Below are 15,363 nucleotides of genomic sequence, written 5' to 3' on the forward strand. Positions count from 1 at the left end.
GTTCAGGCATTCACCTTAACTGCTGAAGGTTCAAAGATCTATTTCCATCCAGCTGGATTAAAGAACTAWGCCAGTTGATCCTAATGAAACCTGAAAATACCGCACATGCAYGCAGTCTGAACCAGGCACAGATGATGTAGTCAAACCTTGCATGAGGTTGCCATTGAAAACTCCTGTAAATGAATATTTCATCTCTTCAAGTTGTAATAAATTCAGTTAATTAGTCATTCACACACCAAATAGATTCTCAAACTCACTCACCTAAGAGCTGTCAAAATGAATAGTGCTGATTTCAAATACACTGTCAGTCACTRCTCCTGACAGGGATAATTTTCTGTCATCTTTTGTACTGCAGTCTTTCCYGAATTTTAAAGATTTCTTAAAGGTAATATCACTATCAAAGAATCTGTATGCTTTTTATGTTTCTAAGTTATTTATATCTATGTCTATATATATCAGTACTTATACATATGTAAATGTGAAGCAAGMCTACCATCATTTTCTTTTTTTTTATTCCAGAAAACTGAAGAGCAGTGAGTTTTGTAATACAGTTAGAATATCAGCATAGAACTGTATTCTGTTATTTTAGCTAATAATTTTATCAAAAGGTAACTGAATAAAATAAATCATGTAGTTACGGAAATAAAAATGTTTTTAAAAATGTTAGATCTCCTTTTAGATCTTGCTGAATAAGATGCATGGGTGAAATATGGGAAGTAATTAGCAGTTGAATATTGCATCACTGTTATCACAGTTTTATATACTGCACAGATTTTTCTCTTTGCCTCATTGTTTCTAAGCTATGCCAATGAAGTTTAGCCATTATAAAATAATGAAAAATACGACAATCTAAAACTATAATTGAAATTCATATATATCGTGAGTTTTATGTCCAGAAATGGACAAGTCTGGTCTATGTCAGTTCTTGCAAATTCTACACAAGCACATTGCTCATGTTAAAGCAGAAAAATATATAGGGATGGTTTAGCAACATAAATTCAGGCCAAACGAGATGGGAGAATCTCTTCCATGAAATAGCAAATCAGGAAATGATTTGGGTCCTGCAGCAGATAAGTCTGAACTTTTGTTCTGTCTAAAAGAGGTAGAAAATACTGCTTGCGTGTTTAGAAAACATTGCTTCAGGACCACAAGGGATGAACCTCATATGGAAAAGTGTATCTGTTTTCCCACTTAGAGAACAGAGATGTGTGGTAAGAGCCTAACAAAGGTTCAACAAAATCCAGTCACTGCTCAATGAAACTAGACAAATTCAGAGAAAAAAAAAATGCTAACGTGCTTAACTGAGTGAACCACTGAAGCAGTTTATCAAAGGTGGATTTTCTGTCTCCATCTACCTTAAACTCAAGAATAGATAATGTTTTCTCCTAAGGAATATGGATTGGTGTCAAACTACTTTGGAAAAGGTTGTTCAGAAACCACTCTTGGGTTGTCACAGCTGTGCTTTTTGGCTTTACATAATGTACAATTGCAAAATTGGTAATATAACAATTACAATAAACATGTCAATGAAATCAAAAAGGAGGCCRTTCACCAGATTTCCTTGGGGCTTTGCTTGTATTTATGGAGATCCTAATATTAATTCTGCCTGGGCTTGTTTGTTCTCAACAGGTCTCATGTGCACTATGTGAGGATTGAATGAAAGGAATCAAAGACTGTAGTAGGTTATCACTGATATTGCAGGCACTATTATTGCAAATATCAGCAGAAAGGCTTATTATCAATGATCTGACTTACTAAGCCTTTCTCTTGAGTGCACCTATGTCTCTTATGTCGTAGCTTCCACCTCAGGCAGCATATGATCCTACCTACAGCACATGTACGCACGGAGCATAGTTATTGTCCAAATATTTAAAGGGACATCATCAACTGGAGAACATTTGAGTGGAAAATCTCATTCATGCTACAGTTAAAAGTATAAGAATGGGCAARGGTCTTTTTATTTATGTCTATATATTTATACACCTCAATTTTTAGCTTTGCATTTTTGTACGTTGTATTGCATGAGTAGCTGATTTAATTCTGTTGATGGTGAACACTGCTCCTGGTACTGCATGTAGCTACAGCAAAGCTGAAATGAAATGGGCCAAGCCCAGCAAGGGTGGAGAGGRACAGGGGTGACAATACCTAGCTCCTCTGCCTGCCTAAGGCACACGTGTGTAACAAGGTGCAACAGATCTGTGCTCCTCTCCCACCGCTCAGCACTCAGTAGCTCCAACCCAGAAGTTGACAAGTGTCCCTTTAAGTAGTGTACATAGTAGTGGTTGTAGTCATTTAGCTGTTTCTTTGTAATCTTTTACTTGTGTTTGCAAACAAGTTAATTTCCAAAGGTGTTAAAATAGTTTAATAGCTACTAATGAGTAAAAACTTTACTGTTTTCTATAAAGAAAATTAAAAAAAAAAAAAAAAAAAACCCTCTCAATTTCTAAGACATTCAAGATAAAACTTAACCTGGCAGCATTTCTGAATTCAGCTTGCTTGCTGAATTTCCCCCAAAAGAAAAGATGTTGCCAGAACAAGTCACTTCTGCTGTTTCTTTGGAGGCAGAAAGGTTTGTGTTCCCCAGGGTGTAGAAGCACTTTCAGTGCTCTAGCATTTAGGAGCTTCACTCCCCTGTTTTAGTCRCAGTTCTCCACTAGTGCATATAATTTTTGTGCTAACTCCAACAGGCACAGTTTTGTACTTATTCTCCTACCTGTTCCAGCTGGTCCTGCTGTTTGCTTATGCACTACTGTGTGACAAAAAATYACTGCTACGTGTTGTCCCGAGGTGACTTTACTATGATGCCTGTTTCTGCTGACCTTAAAGCAAATTTCCTCATTACGGCAGCCCTGTTTGCCACTCCTGACACAGTCAGTTGCTTTGTATAAAGCGTGTAATTTGTTTCATGCCTTGCTTCGTTTAACACAGTGAACTTAAGTAAAATAGTCCTAATCAATTGGAGAGAGATGATGTGTTTTTGCATGAACAGAGTAAAAGTTTCCTTGCGTTGATGTTTTTATATGCCAGGTGCCAAGATGTGGTCATCTTGTTGCCTGAAGCATGCTTTCTCTGAGCCTTTTACTTTGAATTATACTGCACTATTAACACATTAGTTAATATGTAACCTTCAATAGAGGCACCTACTAGCGTATCCCCAATCATTAAAGCAATGACTTTTTTAATACTAGTGATACAAAGCTACTACTAAATAGTATAACATGCAATATTACAAAAGTAGATTGTATTTTGTGTAAAACTATGTGCATTGCTCATTTTTGATGATTTTTTTAGTGAGTCAGGAAAAATACTGAAAACTTAATATAGCTGAAATTTCCAAACTGTGGACTGAGCACATAGTTTCATAGCTTTGCAGCTGGAGAAGATAAGGCCTGATTTGTTGAGGTAGCAGAGCAGGTCAGGTAAAATCAAGAAGATTAATGGGGACTTGAAGTCATTGAAAAACAGGCACAGTTGAGTTTTAACTATGCAACTTTGAAAACCCTGACCTAGTTTCTACGGATAGTTTTATGATACAGGTGAAGTAAATGTTTCATCTTAATACGCATTACTTCTCTTACATTTAAGCAGAGCAAGAGGAACATGCTAAATATAAAAGATTTTATCAAAGATGATGATGATAAAAAATAAGCTCCTCCATTCCTTGTCCTTAGAATTCCAATTTTCTTAGTCTTTGGAAAAAATTATGCCAGGCAGTTTATAGAACAATCATCACTGATTAATAATTTGTTTCCTATGTTTCATTTGGGTCTATTAAAGTTTATAGATATCATGTTTCTACTCTTTTATCCCTTCTTCCTTGATCTAATAGTTAAGCCATAATGTCATTAATGGCAGTTTGAATTGCTGTTGTTCAGCTGCCGTGTGATGATGAAAATGCTTTATGACTTTTGTACTAGATCAAACAGAAGGGGAGAGATGGATTGTTTGATCATGTTAGAGCATGGTACTTTTTTTTAACTATATTCAGTAAAGAGTAGGGAACAGAGCATGAAAACTGAATATGATATTTTGYAGTTGGATGTGTTTATATTGTATAGCCCTTAAATCTTTAAGTAACTGGAATTCTGGAAGCAAAGAATTGCATTAGAAGTGACAGAACTTAAATCTCGAAGCATCTTGTTCAAGTTACCAAAAACATATACTGTTCATTAAAATCCTACCCTTTCAATATACAAGATTTTACATCTAGAAAAARTGTTCATGTTGAGCTCCTAAATTTTCTAGGTGCCTACTATTGAAAGTGTCAGTCTTCTGCCTTATCGTCCATTGTGTTATATGTAAGTACGAAACCAAGTAAGCCTGATGTGTTCTCCTTTGTAGAGCCAGGCCGAGGCCCACTACAAAGGAAGTAAACATGCCAAGAAGGTCAAAGCACTAGAGGCAACGAAAAATAAACCCAAAGTTGGTTCTTCCAAGGACAGCGCAAAGATTAATACAACCTGCTCCACCACGCCAGTCACAGCCAACCTCTCTGACAAATCAGGTCAATGACTTTTTTTGTTCTTGTTGTTATTCTATATGTCGAATTTTCCCTTTTTTTGTTTGTATGAGGAAATCTGATTGCAGGAAACTGATCCGTGACTTGTATTTTCTAAACTGTTTACTTTCTTATACAGAATGGATTAGATTGGTATTATCAAAGCATTTTTTACGTCTTTGAAATATCTGGTAAACCTAAATGCTCAAGTATTTTGCTTGTTTGCTTGTTTTCCAAAAAGTTGAGACCCTCTTGTGATGTCTACTTTCTTAAGCTATGGATGCTGTTCGTCCAGCAACAACAAGTGATGTATGGGGACCAGGATGGGAGACAAGTCTGTGACATACAGGTTTAACTGACTTTGAAATCTGAGGCACAAGAAATGTCTTTTAAAAAAGGTTTCCTTTCTGAATAATATTGCTCAAATATGCATGTATACCCATGATACACTAAGTGAAGCTCCCTGACATGGATATTGCCTGACTTCACCAGCTTTGCACAGTTCTGCTTTCTCTTTTTTTCTTTCCCATGTTAGTAATCTGAGGGTGATCATTACCAGTAGCTGCAGGAACTGTGCAAGCCTTCCTGTTCTGTCAGCCTGCTGCTACTGAACAAAACAAGAATTTCCTCGACTTCTGGTAGACCAGCGTCTTGTTCTTGTCAACCAGGAAAAAGCAGCTCTGCATTTCCTAAGTGTTGCTCTAGTAGTGTGCAGCCAAAACATTTTCTTCTGCCTTACTAGCTATTTACTAGCCTTTTCAGCAGAACCGAGCTTTACTCAAATGCCATAAAGTGGATGTCATGGACAGTTCTCTCTCAAAGAAGAAACTGAGCATTAACGGAACATTTCCAGAGTGTTTGCTATTTGGATTCTTACTTTCTGTAAAACCTCGGAGAGGGAAAAAAAAAAAAAAAAAAAAAAAGACAACTTAGTTAAGAAAACTTCCATTAAAGCTTCTAAAACTAGTTTTATGATTAAAACAACATGATAATGTAATCATAGAGTGCCTTCCCCCATGAAAGGACTTTGGCCCAAATAATGTAAATTTCAGAAGCTTTTTTTTTACTGCAGCATCATTTCCATCTCTGTTTTATGTAAATCTGGAGCTATCTCATGCAGCTCTTAATGCCAGACTACAATCTGTCCCTAACATAGATTTCTTCTTCCCTGTGCCGTATACCTAAAATCATTCACTGCTATGTTCATTTTTTTGGAGAGGGAATAATGCAATCTAATCCAATGACAAGGGAAATCTGCTCTTGACGTTGTTATGTCACTGTGTTGACAGTAGGTTGTGATATGCCATATGCCATACAGCAACCTACTGTCAAAGCAGGGACAATTGATTACTTTGCATGAGTTAGTCCGATTACCGTCTGTGCTTATTGGATTATGCTATTGCAAGCGTTCCTATGTTCAAAATAAATCACATGGCAATATAGCTAAACATTTTCTGGCAGTTAGGAGAAATGTGGAATTCTCTGTGAAATACAGCTGAAGGATGCTGTATGTGTGTTTAAAAAAAAAAAGTAGAGTAACATAAAAAGATCAGCTGCAGTGGAAGGCATTCCTTTGGAAAAGGGCAGGGCCAGCAACTACAACATGACACGCCTTAGAGTATTTAGGATGTGTTTAAATATAGCTCTGAGAATGCAATAAAAGACTGGCATCTGTGATTGCAGGCTAACATAGTCTAGATGCTTACAGTGATGGGCTTTAGGAATGCCAGTAATAATAACCGGGCTGAAATGTCGCTGCTTATCAAACACAGCGGAATTCTTTGATCCCAATTCCAAATAAAAATAAATAACTTGAAAKGAAGCAGATGGAAGATTGCAGTCGCACCTTCTTTGCATTTTGTTTTGATATAAACATCAGAAAGTAAATGCAAATGCTTTAAAGGAGTCAAAACCAGGTTTCAGAGTATGAAAGACCCTTTTCTATCTTTGATGCATTCAGTATATGAACCATTTCCCTTGTGAGAGCGAGCTATTTATGGAATTATATATATATATATACACACACACACATATATCTATATATAGACATTTCAAGTTCAGTCCTCATTCAAGTAAGATGAGAAGGCTGTACTACTTAAGAATTTGTAGTTCSAGATGAACCTTTTGGATGATCCAACTATGAAAACTGTTTTTTTTCTTCTGACTCGTATAGGGCTATATAACATTATGACCTCAGGTAAGCCAGATTTTGAACCCCGTTTCAAATCCTGGTGACTCCTAATACTGCTTTGTTCTGTAATTGTGTGTCAGGGCAGTTAAACCATTCAGTTCAACAGAACTGAACTGAAGTTCATTGTTTGTTAACTGAACATTAAGTTCGTTGTGTCTGGTTGATGACATCCTATGAGCATACGAGTATTTCTGTGTTGATTTCCTATGCAGGGCAATAACTGCAGGAAGAACTGGAAAGCTGTGTATTGCTGGCTGCAATGTTTGGGATTGGCAAGTCCCAAACTTTATCAGACATTCAGACATAGAAAGGTTGATTTTGAGGGTCCCATCTGTCATTTTCCTTTCAGCAAGCGCTCCCCATTAGGGGCTTGACCAAAAAAAAAAAAAAAAACAAAAAAAAAACAAACAAAAAAAAAACCAACAACAAAAAAAACATATTCCTTCCTTTCATTCCTAAATAGTGTGGTATTTACTCTKGAGGGCTCAGTTCATGTTTCACAACTGCACCATCAGGACACTCCCAAGCAGTGTCATTTTTATTGCTTGTTTTAGAAATCTTCCTGCCAATGCTAAACTTACAAGCTTTTCCATATGCATCTCTGTCGTGTGAATATCCAAAGATAGCCAGTTCTCATAAAAAAAAAAAAAAAAAAAAAAAATCCCTTTTCTTCACCTTAGCATTTATTTCCACTCATCATTTTATTTTCCACTCATTTTAAAGAAAAGACTTGTCTGCATAGCTGCAATAAACGCCTTTTTAAGTGGTAATCCCCAAGAAACACAAGAAGGTAGACACATGAGGTTTCCACAACTGAACTCTACTGTATTTGTTTCAAAGGATTCTAGGTTACTTGCTATATAGGTGTTGTCATAAGAACCGCAAAATACACAATGCTTCTAGAGTATTTATTCTTTAATACTCTTGTCCTGACTAAAACGTTCCTGAATCATGTAGACTTCAAAAGCTCTGCTCCTTATGTTATGACAAAATTTCAATATACGTGTTCTATTACTAAAGATACTAGTTGAGGCAAGCCCAGAAGTAGTGTTGTCATTATATGCATCCAGCTGTGGAAGGAATAGTTATTCAGGAGCTTGCCTCTCAACAAGAAAGGGTGACATTAAGTTTGAGCTTTAAGCTCTTCCTTTCTTGTCCTTTTTTTTTTTTCCCCTCTTCAAAAGAGAAATTTCAAGCCTTGTCCTTCTATGTCTGACATCTTTCAAACTGAATGGAAAGGCAATTATTTTGCACATTTTGGTGTTGATGAACTTGTGGAAAGACCTTGACGTGTTTGGGTATTTCTTCAGTCTGTCTAAAATAATGCTAAATAGCACGTATCAAATCCTGTACCCCTACCGAAAACTGACTGTAGCTGCCATTAGCTGAAAAGGAAGCTTTGTGACTGACACCATTACACTGATGAACTGTTGCAATTGCTGTTCAAATTGAAAAAGGTCAGTCTTTTCATTCTGCAGTCATTGCATCAGTCAGAAATGCAYGCAAGCAAGAATTTGTTTTGAAGAAATGGCAGGCTTTTTCTCCTACAGTTATTTAAATGCAGAAGCTCTCCATTAAAATATATTGCAAGATTTAATTAACCTCTCTTTGGGTGTTCTGCTTTTTCCCTAATCATGTGTGTCCCATATCATTAAAATCATATTATTKTTACTTCCTTTATGTACTTATCCCATATGTATTTATCCCATAATGTATTTATCCCATATGAGACAAATGTTTATCCCAATAGAGACAACTGCAGTTGGGAATACATCTTGTATGTGTGTGTTTTGTTTGTGTGTGGGTTTTTTGTTTGTTTGTTTGTTTCCTCTTAGTTTTCCAAAGCTCGTTAAAAATATATATTGCCAAGGAAGAAAGGCCCTTTTTTCTCATTCCAGAGATTTAGGTTTGTTATAAGGAAATGCTGGTGATCACATACATACAGATGGTGGTTGAATAAAGTCTTGTCTGGTTTTGACTGGTGCCAGTTGTGAGGTTACACTGAGTTTGTAGAATTAGAGTTTTGAAAATTCTCCTTTTCTTTCAGTCTTTGAGTGATTATGGTCTTCAAATGTAAAAGAACAGGTCATGAAAGAGTGTTGAAGCATTGGAACAGGCTGCCCTGYGAAGTGGTGTCACCATCACTCGCTTGTCACCAGTAGAAGTCACCGTCACTCGCAGTGTTCAAGAACCATGTAGGTGAGGCACTTAGGGACATGGTTTAGCAGGCACGGTGGTGATGGGCCTACGGTTGGACTCAGTGATCTTGAAGGTCTTTTCCAACTGTAATGATTCTCTGATTCCATACCCTTGGGGTTGTGTTGCTTCAAAATGCTTTGGTTTATCTACTAGGCAAGAAAAAGTTATCCTATTTTTGAAGCAGAACTATTTTACTGGAAAAGATGCACTTACAAATGGGGCAAAACAGGCTTGCTGGTGGCTTCCTTCAGCATTTGCTGAGTGCAGGAAAAGGCCTCAGCGTGTAAAACTACACAACTCCACTCTCCAGTAATGCAGCATTAAGCCCTTATGTGATTTTGTTCTTGAAAATGTTATTTTTACTTGTATTAATCTTAATTTTTGCAATATAAATCTAAGCAGCATCTGAAATACAAACATATGGAAAAATTGCCTCCTATTGAGTGTTGCTAGGAGAATGCACAAGACGGAAGGAAAGCGGGAGAACAAGAATTTAAATTTGAAACAAAATTATTCAGACATTCAATATTTTAAAAAGAAAAAAAAAGAGGCAAAAAAGGCAGAAATATCTTTTCTGTAGCTGGCATGTCAGGCATTTAAGTAGGTCTGTTAAAAATCTTCCTTTGCTTTCTTTGCAGTCTTAATTCTACAGCTATCACTTTCTTGAATTAAAATGACAAATACGCTATATTTCCTATAATATAAAAATTATATGTACAAACAATGGATTGCTTATTATTTTCAAAGACAGCTAAAATATTTTCATGTCTTTTAGGCAAATTATATCTGAAATGCAATTTATTGATTAAATCTTGAGGGCTTGACTGAATACTCTCAGTTCTCGGGCGAAACTACTGCTGAAATGAGTGAGAATGCACAATTAGAGATGTCATTTAGCTGAAATGAAGATGAGTGTTTCATAGTTGACTTCAGTGGCAGTTCTGCCTGGGCAGGTAGTGAATGAGTAGTTCAGAGAGAGCCCCATGAGAGTATACTCGCATGCAGAATGTCACTTCTTCTTGATTCATTTATTTAGACACCCATAAATTTTATATTGAGTTCCAAAACACTTTAGCAGCTGTGGGTAGAATTTTRAGATTATTTTGCACAAACTGCAAACGAAATATGTTTCTAGCAATATATTTGAGTCATAGACGGAGGAGGAAGAGGAATTACTTTTATAGTTTAGGAAATGAACCAAGGCTTTTATAAGTAGAAGTGAAGGATGCCTGGGCTGAACACAATATGTTTGTTGTAATCTGAGTATTACATTTCTAAATATTCCTATATTATTAAAACATTATAAAGACAAATAGAGAAAGTTTGCGCTCTAAAATAAATGTGACTTAGTCCATAATGGGAGTGTAAGATACAAAATAATATTTGATGTCAGAAAAATGTTGGCTAAACCGGCATGTACTTTTACCTTTGCCAAGACAAAAGTTCATAAACAGTATATCAAGCTTTACCCAAATTGCATTGTAATTTTCTATGTGTATGTTAACTTATTTTTCATTCCAGCCAATACAAAGTGGCATGGCTTAGAAAAAAAGGAAAGGTAAAGATAACTTTAAAAGAAAATTGACGACTGTATAACAAAACAGCCCGGCGATTCCAACTTCTAGTCTCACTTTTCTGCATATTCCTTCAACTGAGATCTGGCCTTGCTAGATGCTGGGCATAGTTAGAAGATGTCCCTTAGTTAGATCCARCTTGTGTTCAGATGTGGGCAGAGTAGCAGATCTTGCTGAATGATGTACAAATTTGTAGTGAAAAATTTCCCAAGCTTCTGTAACAGGGGTGAGGTGTAGAGCTGAAAAAATAGATGCCTGCCACATACAGTTAGAAGATGATGTGTATTTGTGTTTGCAAGTGAAATGACTTTCTCCAGAACTAACACGCAGAAATTATGTTCACCCGCGTTAACCAGCGAACACAGTGTTCAATCAGAAAATTGTAAGAGAAAAAATGGCTTTTCAAATTAAATCTCTTTTCAAAAAAGGGTGTGAAGGAGGATATAGGAAGAGTTCCTGAAGAACAGAAGTGATAGACTGGGATGGAGCTTTTCGCAGGCCTGCAAATATCTACTAGGATGCAAGGGAGTCAGTTGGGCGAGTGAGCGGCTGCTGTGTTTTGAAGCCCAGAAGCGCGGGAGGTGGATGTAGCCCTGCAGCCCGCGGTCTTTCGGAGAGAGCTGGGAAGGAGCAAATCACTTCTGTTGGTTTTACTGCCTGGGAGGAGGTTCTGCACGGGTGAGAGAGGGACAGAACAAAAGGAAGGAATTACAAGTGCAAAAAAGCAGAAGTGGAGACAAGCAAGTGAAACGGAGGCACACAATAAGCTTGCTGCCCTGTTTGCTTCAAACAGCCCAGATAGTACCAGTATTGTGCATTTTGCCTAACAGTGCAAAATCAAATCTTATTCTTGTGCCTTATTCTTCTGGACAAAGGAATTGTAGTGTTATGAAACATAAAGTAACATGTTTTGAAATGTGAATGCTCTTTGGTATATAATAAGTTTTGTGCAGTCCCTTGCTTATATGCCTTTTATATATGTTCCACCATAGCTTTTTTTCTGGTGTGCACATCTCTACATTTTCTGATGCTCATCAGCCCACTTCSCTATGAATTACACACATTCAGACTTTCCAAACAAACCTTTATAACGTTGTATCTGCAATCTGATTAATTACAAATATCTTTGTACTCTAAAAGAAGCCTGATGTTTTGTAAGAAATTCCCTAGGGTTTTTGGCATGCCAAAGCAAAAATACACTAGCTAAGAAATTAATAAGTGTGAACATCAGTGCTGTAAGGTGGCCAAACAAGCAACACTCCTCAAATGAAAATGATACTTTGGCTCAGCCAGTTGAGAGCAGCGCTGCAGTTAATCTAATAATCAGGGTAGCTGCAGAGTTAACTCAATATTTCAGAGCCATTCAAGCATTTCCTGATGTAGCTTCAGTACCACCACAATACATGTTTTAGCTTATTTCAATGTACAACTGTTTTTGAGATGAAAAGGTTTGTATTTGTAGCTTCCGTTTGTTTTTTTTCATATGGAAACAAGATTCTTTTTCTTAGGATCTGCCAAATACCTATTTCATGAAACAATCTTTCAATTATGCAAAACCTGGCCTTTTGTCAAGTGGGTTCAAAGTGAAAGGGGGAAAATTTCTACAAGACTGAGGGTAAGGAGAGAGTTAACAGACACACTGTCTGATTTGCATGTAGATTTGCAGTGGAGTTTTTCTAGAGCAGAGCCCTGCGGGCTTTTCAGCCTCATTTCTCCATGGACTGCAGAACTGGGGAGAACGTAGGTATTCTGTCTGACACCCATGAGAGTCTCATTATTGAGCAAAGAGGGGATAAAACAAGATTTTGAAATTCCTTATCAAAGTTAGCTAACTCTGTCTTAATGACTGTGAAGAAATCATGAAATGCCCTTTGTTTCTGTTGAATGCTGCCAGTGTAGGACAGAGTGCTTATGAATGCTGCGGAGGTTGTGACCACTGGTGACTTAATTGCTTTCTTGCTGTTGCCTTTATGGCACATATTACTCATAATGTTCATCTTTTTTTCATAAAAAGGATAATTAATTGTTCAATGCGTGCTTCCTCTATCACAGCCAGCGGAAGATAAGGTTTTCCAAGAAGAAATTTGCCTTTTTTTTTTTCTGGAGCTCTTGTCTGCTTTGCTATTCATTAGAGATTTTCCAGCAGCATGTTGAGAAGAGCCCTTCTTGTCTTCTGATAGTCACCTCAATGTTCCTTCTTGCATACAGTTGTAGCTAATGTACCTGATTTTCTTTGATACACAGTTGATCAGTCAAATAATGTGATCTATTGATCAGGTGACTTATTTTTTCCTTCCTCCCATATTGCTGTTGCTGAATACAGTCCCATATTCATAGTCATATCTGGAGCCACTGGAAATTGTAGGGAGAGCTCTAGAATTGGTTTTGCTCAGAACAGCTTTGCTGCTTTTGCAGCTCTGCATGCCTYACCTCAGGGTCTCCATGAGTTTCCAAATTCAGCACTTGAAAGTAATACCAGTGTCATGTAGCTCAGCTTAAGTGAATTGGAGGGTATCATGATACAATCTTTGCCTTACAGAAATGGCATAAAGCAGTTAAGTATTGGTGCTATGGAACCCCTAAATAAAACATAAACCCTTTTCAGAAATCACCTAGCTTCGGTTACCACAGGAAATGGCATATTCAGAAATTCATTAAAGTTTTTCAGAGTCATCAAGCTATGCACATTTTAGAAAGTCATTGCTTCAACAGTGATGTGGGTTTTGTAATGTGCCACCACAACCAAGGCTGATAATGTAAAAGCCTCAGCACCTGGCCGTGCATCAGTTTGCTGTGTGCTAGCAAGGCACAAATAACCATTCACTGATCAAATTACATGTTAAATTATTTTGTTCATTTTTTTGTCTCACATAAAGGAAATTGTGTTGCAGTTCACATGGCCCTTCTAGTTTTTGTGATAAGAAAAGGAAAGCCCAAGTAGTCACTGTTTTTCCCACAGTAGAATCATGAACATCCATAGTTCTGAAAATAGTTTTTCCGTTACGTTCTTTTACCAGGCAGGTAGACAAATGCTAAAAATAAAACTCCATTTCTAGGACAGGGAACTATCAAATGAGCCTCTAAGGAGCCTTGGTGTGGGATTGCCTAGAGCAGTGGTGGGCGATTTGCAGTTTTGAAGTCCACTTCTGTGCTACGCGGTCTGAGCAGGGGGACGTGAAGGATGGGATGAAGCTGGAGCTTGGCAGCAGGGCTCATAAGCAGGACTTGCCCCTTTCCTGTGGGGCACAGATGCCCCTGCAGCCATTGGGGGAATTGCTTCCTATCTGTGAAATATTCCTGAAATGCTCAAGTGAAACGAAATGAAAATTTTGAAATGAAATATTCCATGTCTGCTTTAGATGCTCTAAGATATTTAGTAATGTTTCAGTGCCTGAGGTGTATGTTATATGCAGGTTTTTTCTTCTGATGGTACTAGAGCTCAGTGTCCAAAAGYTGATGACACGGATATGATGGAAAAGGCTTCTGCAAGTGTGTTGTCTTGTGCATTATCTTTACCTTGGATCATCTTTTAATTTTATTTCAATTGCTATTTGAACAGGCTATTGTGAAACAGAAAAATTATTGTAGAGTTTTATTTTGCAGGTCCAGAGTATATTTATCATTTTCGTTTCTCATTTATTTATACATGCATATGCTTTTTTACATTTTGCTTGTGTTGGTTATCATTATTTTTAAAAAAAACTGAATTTTGAGGTTGCCTTTCTCCTGAAAATAGCATGTATATTTTGTTCATGATATCCACGTTGCCTTCTGTCTTACTCCTTTGCCTAAAACATATCAAAGTCATCACTCATAGCCAAGAACAGAAAAAATGTGTTTTCCTAACTCTAGAAAGCAATACCTATAGGCACATTTTAGTGCCATAAGAGAACATTTTAGAATATAAATTTATGATGTGCATAAATTTATGTATGAGGATATATTGTAAACACCTTGCAGAAATCACAAAGCAAAAGAAGTGAACTCAATGAAAAGCACACTGAAAATCAACCTGCCTAATGGAATGGCGAGCAGAAAGAAAAGCTCTTTTTTACATTCTGCACCCCAAAGAGTCACCCTGCACAGACTCCCCGAGCCCTGGGCTGTGCGTGGGGGACAAGGCGTTTGCCTTCAGTTGTTCACCAGAGACCAAGAAAGAATATAACTGAAAAAAAAGAAATGTGTCTTTGTGCTTGTGCTGCAGGTGAGCCCCACTGTCCTAGGGAAGGTGATGTATGGTCTCATTTTTGCACCTTAAGTTAAGAGCAAAACCCATTCCCTTAGCTGGGCTGGGATTTCCTTCTAAATTATGTGGTAGCTATTGTAGGGAGAGCAGCATAATCTGCACATAATAAATCATTTTAAGCTGATCTTAAACTTTGGGAAGGAACTAGAAAGATTGAGCACGTTAGATTTTATCCCACTGTGTGTTCTGGCTCTGTGTGATGCACAAATCTAAACTGTGGCAGTGCTAATTAGATTTTTAGGAAGAAGTCTTGAATTCTAGTGTGGTGCTGACACAGACGGAAGCTAAACAACCCTGAATAGATAAAAACAACTTCAAAGCAGCCTGAAACAATGGAGGCAGGAGGCAGCAGCAGCACTCGCTATTACAGCGCCCAGAGCAGGACTTAATTAACTTGCTTTATTTTTTCCCTGGGCTCTACTTCAAAATAAATTCAGGCTTCAGTAAGAACCAGTGATTTACTCCTCTGGAGTCTGGAGGAAAAAAGAAACTTAATTTAAAGAGCTGGGCAGTTGAGAGAGCCGGCGATCAGGGACTCCTTAGCCTTGTCTGGATGGGACGAGCCTAGTGCACTTGGGTCGGGTGTGGATGGGTGCAACTTTGGGCCTGTTCTCCCCTATCCTCAGTTCTTGCCTTCAGAACTAGTAAGTACCCA

General features: G+C 37.5%; 1 protein-coding gene across 8 annotated transcripts in view; it reads left to right on the forward strand.

Annotated features, from left to right (window-relative positions):
• The window catches only part of ZNF385B (zinc finger protein 385B), a 140,950-nt gene that overhangs the window by 117,183 nt on the left and 8,404 nt on the right, over positions 1–15,363 (forward strand). For all 8 annotated transcript variants that reach the window (XM_026052047.1, XM_026052048.1, XM_026052049.1 and 5 more), the window contains one exon: positions 4,342–4,504. In XM_026052047.1, coding sequence (XP_025907832.1) covers positions 4,342–4,504 — 163 coding nt within the window. The remainder of the gene's footprint in view (positions 1–4,341; positions 4,505–15,363) is intronic.

This window comes from Nothoprocta perdicaria, unplaced genomic scaffold (genome assembly GCF_003342845.1).
Source record: "Nothoprocta perdicaria isolate Ctin4 unplaced genomic scaffold, notPer1 scaffold_83, whole genome shotgun sequence".
In the NCBI taxonomy this organism is placed as follows: Eukaryota; Metazoa; Chordata; class Aves; order Tinamiformes; family Tinamidae; genus Nothoprocta; species Nothoprocta perdicaria.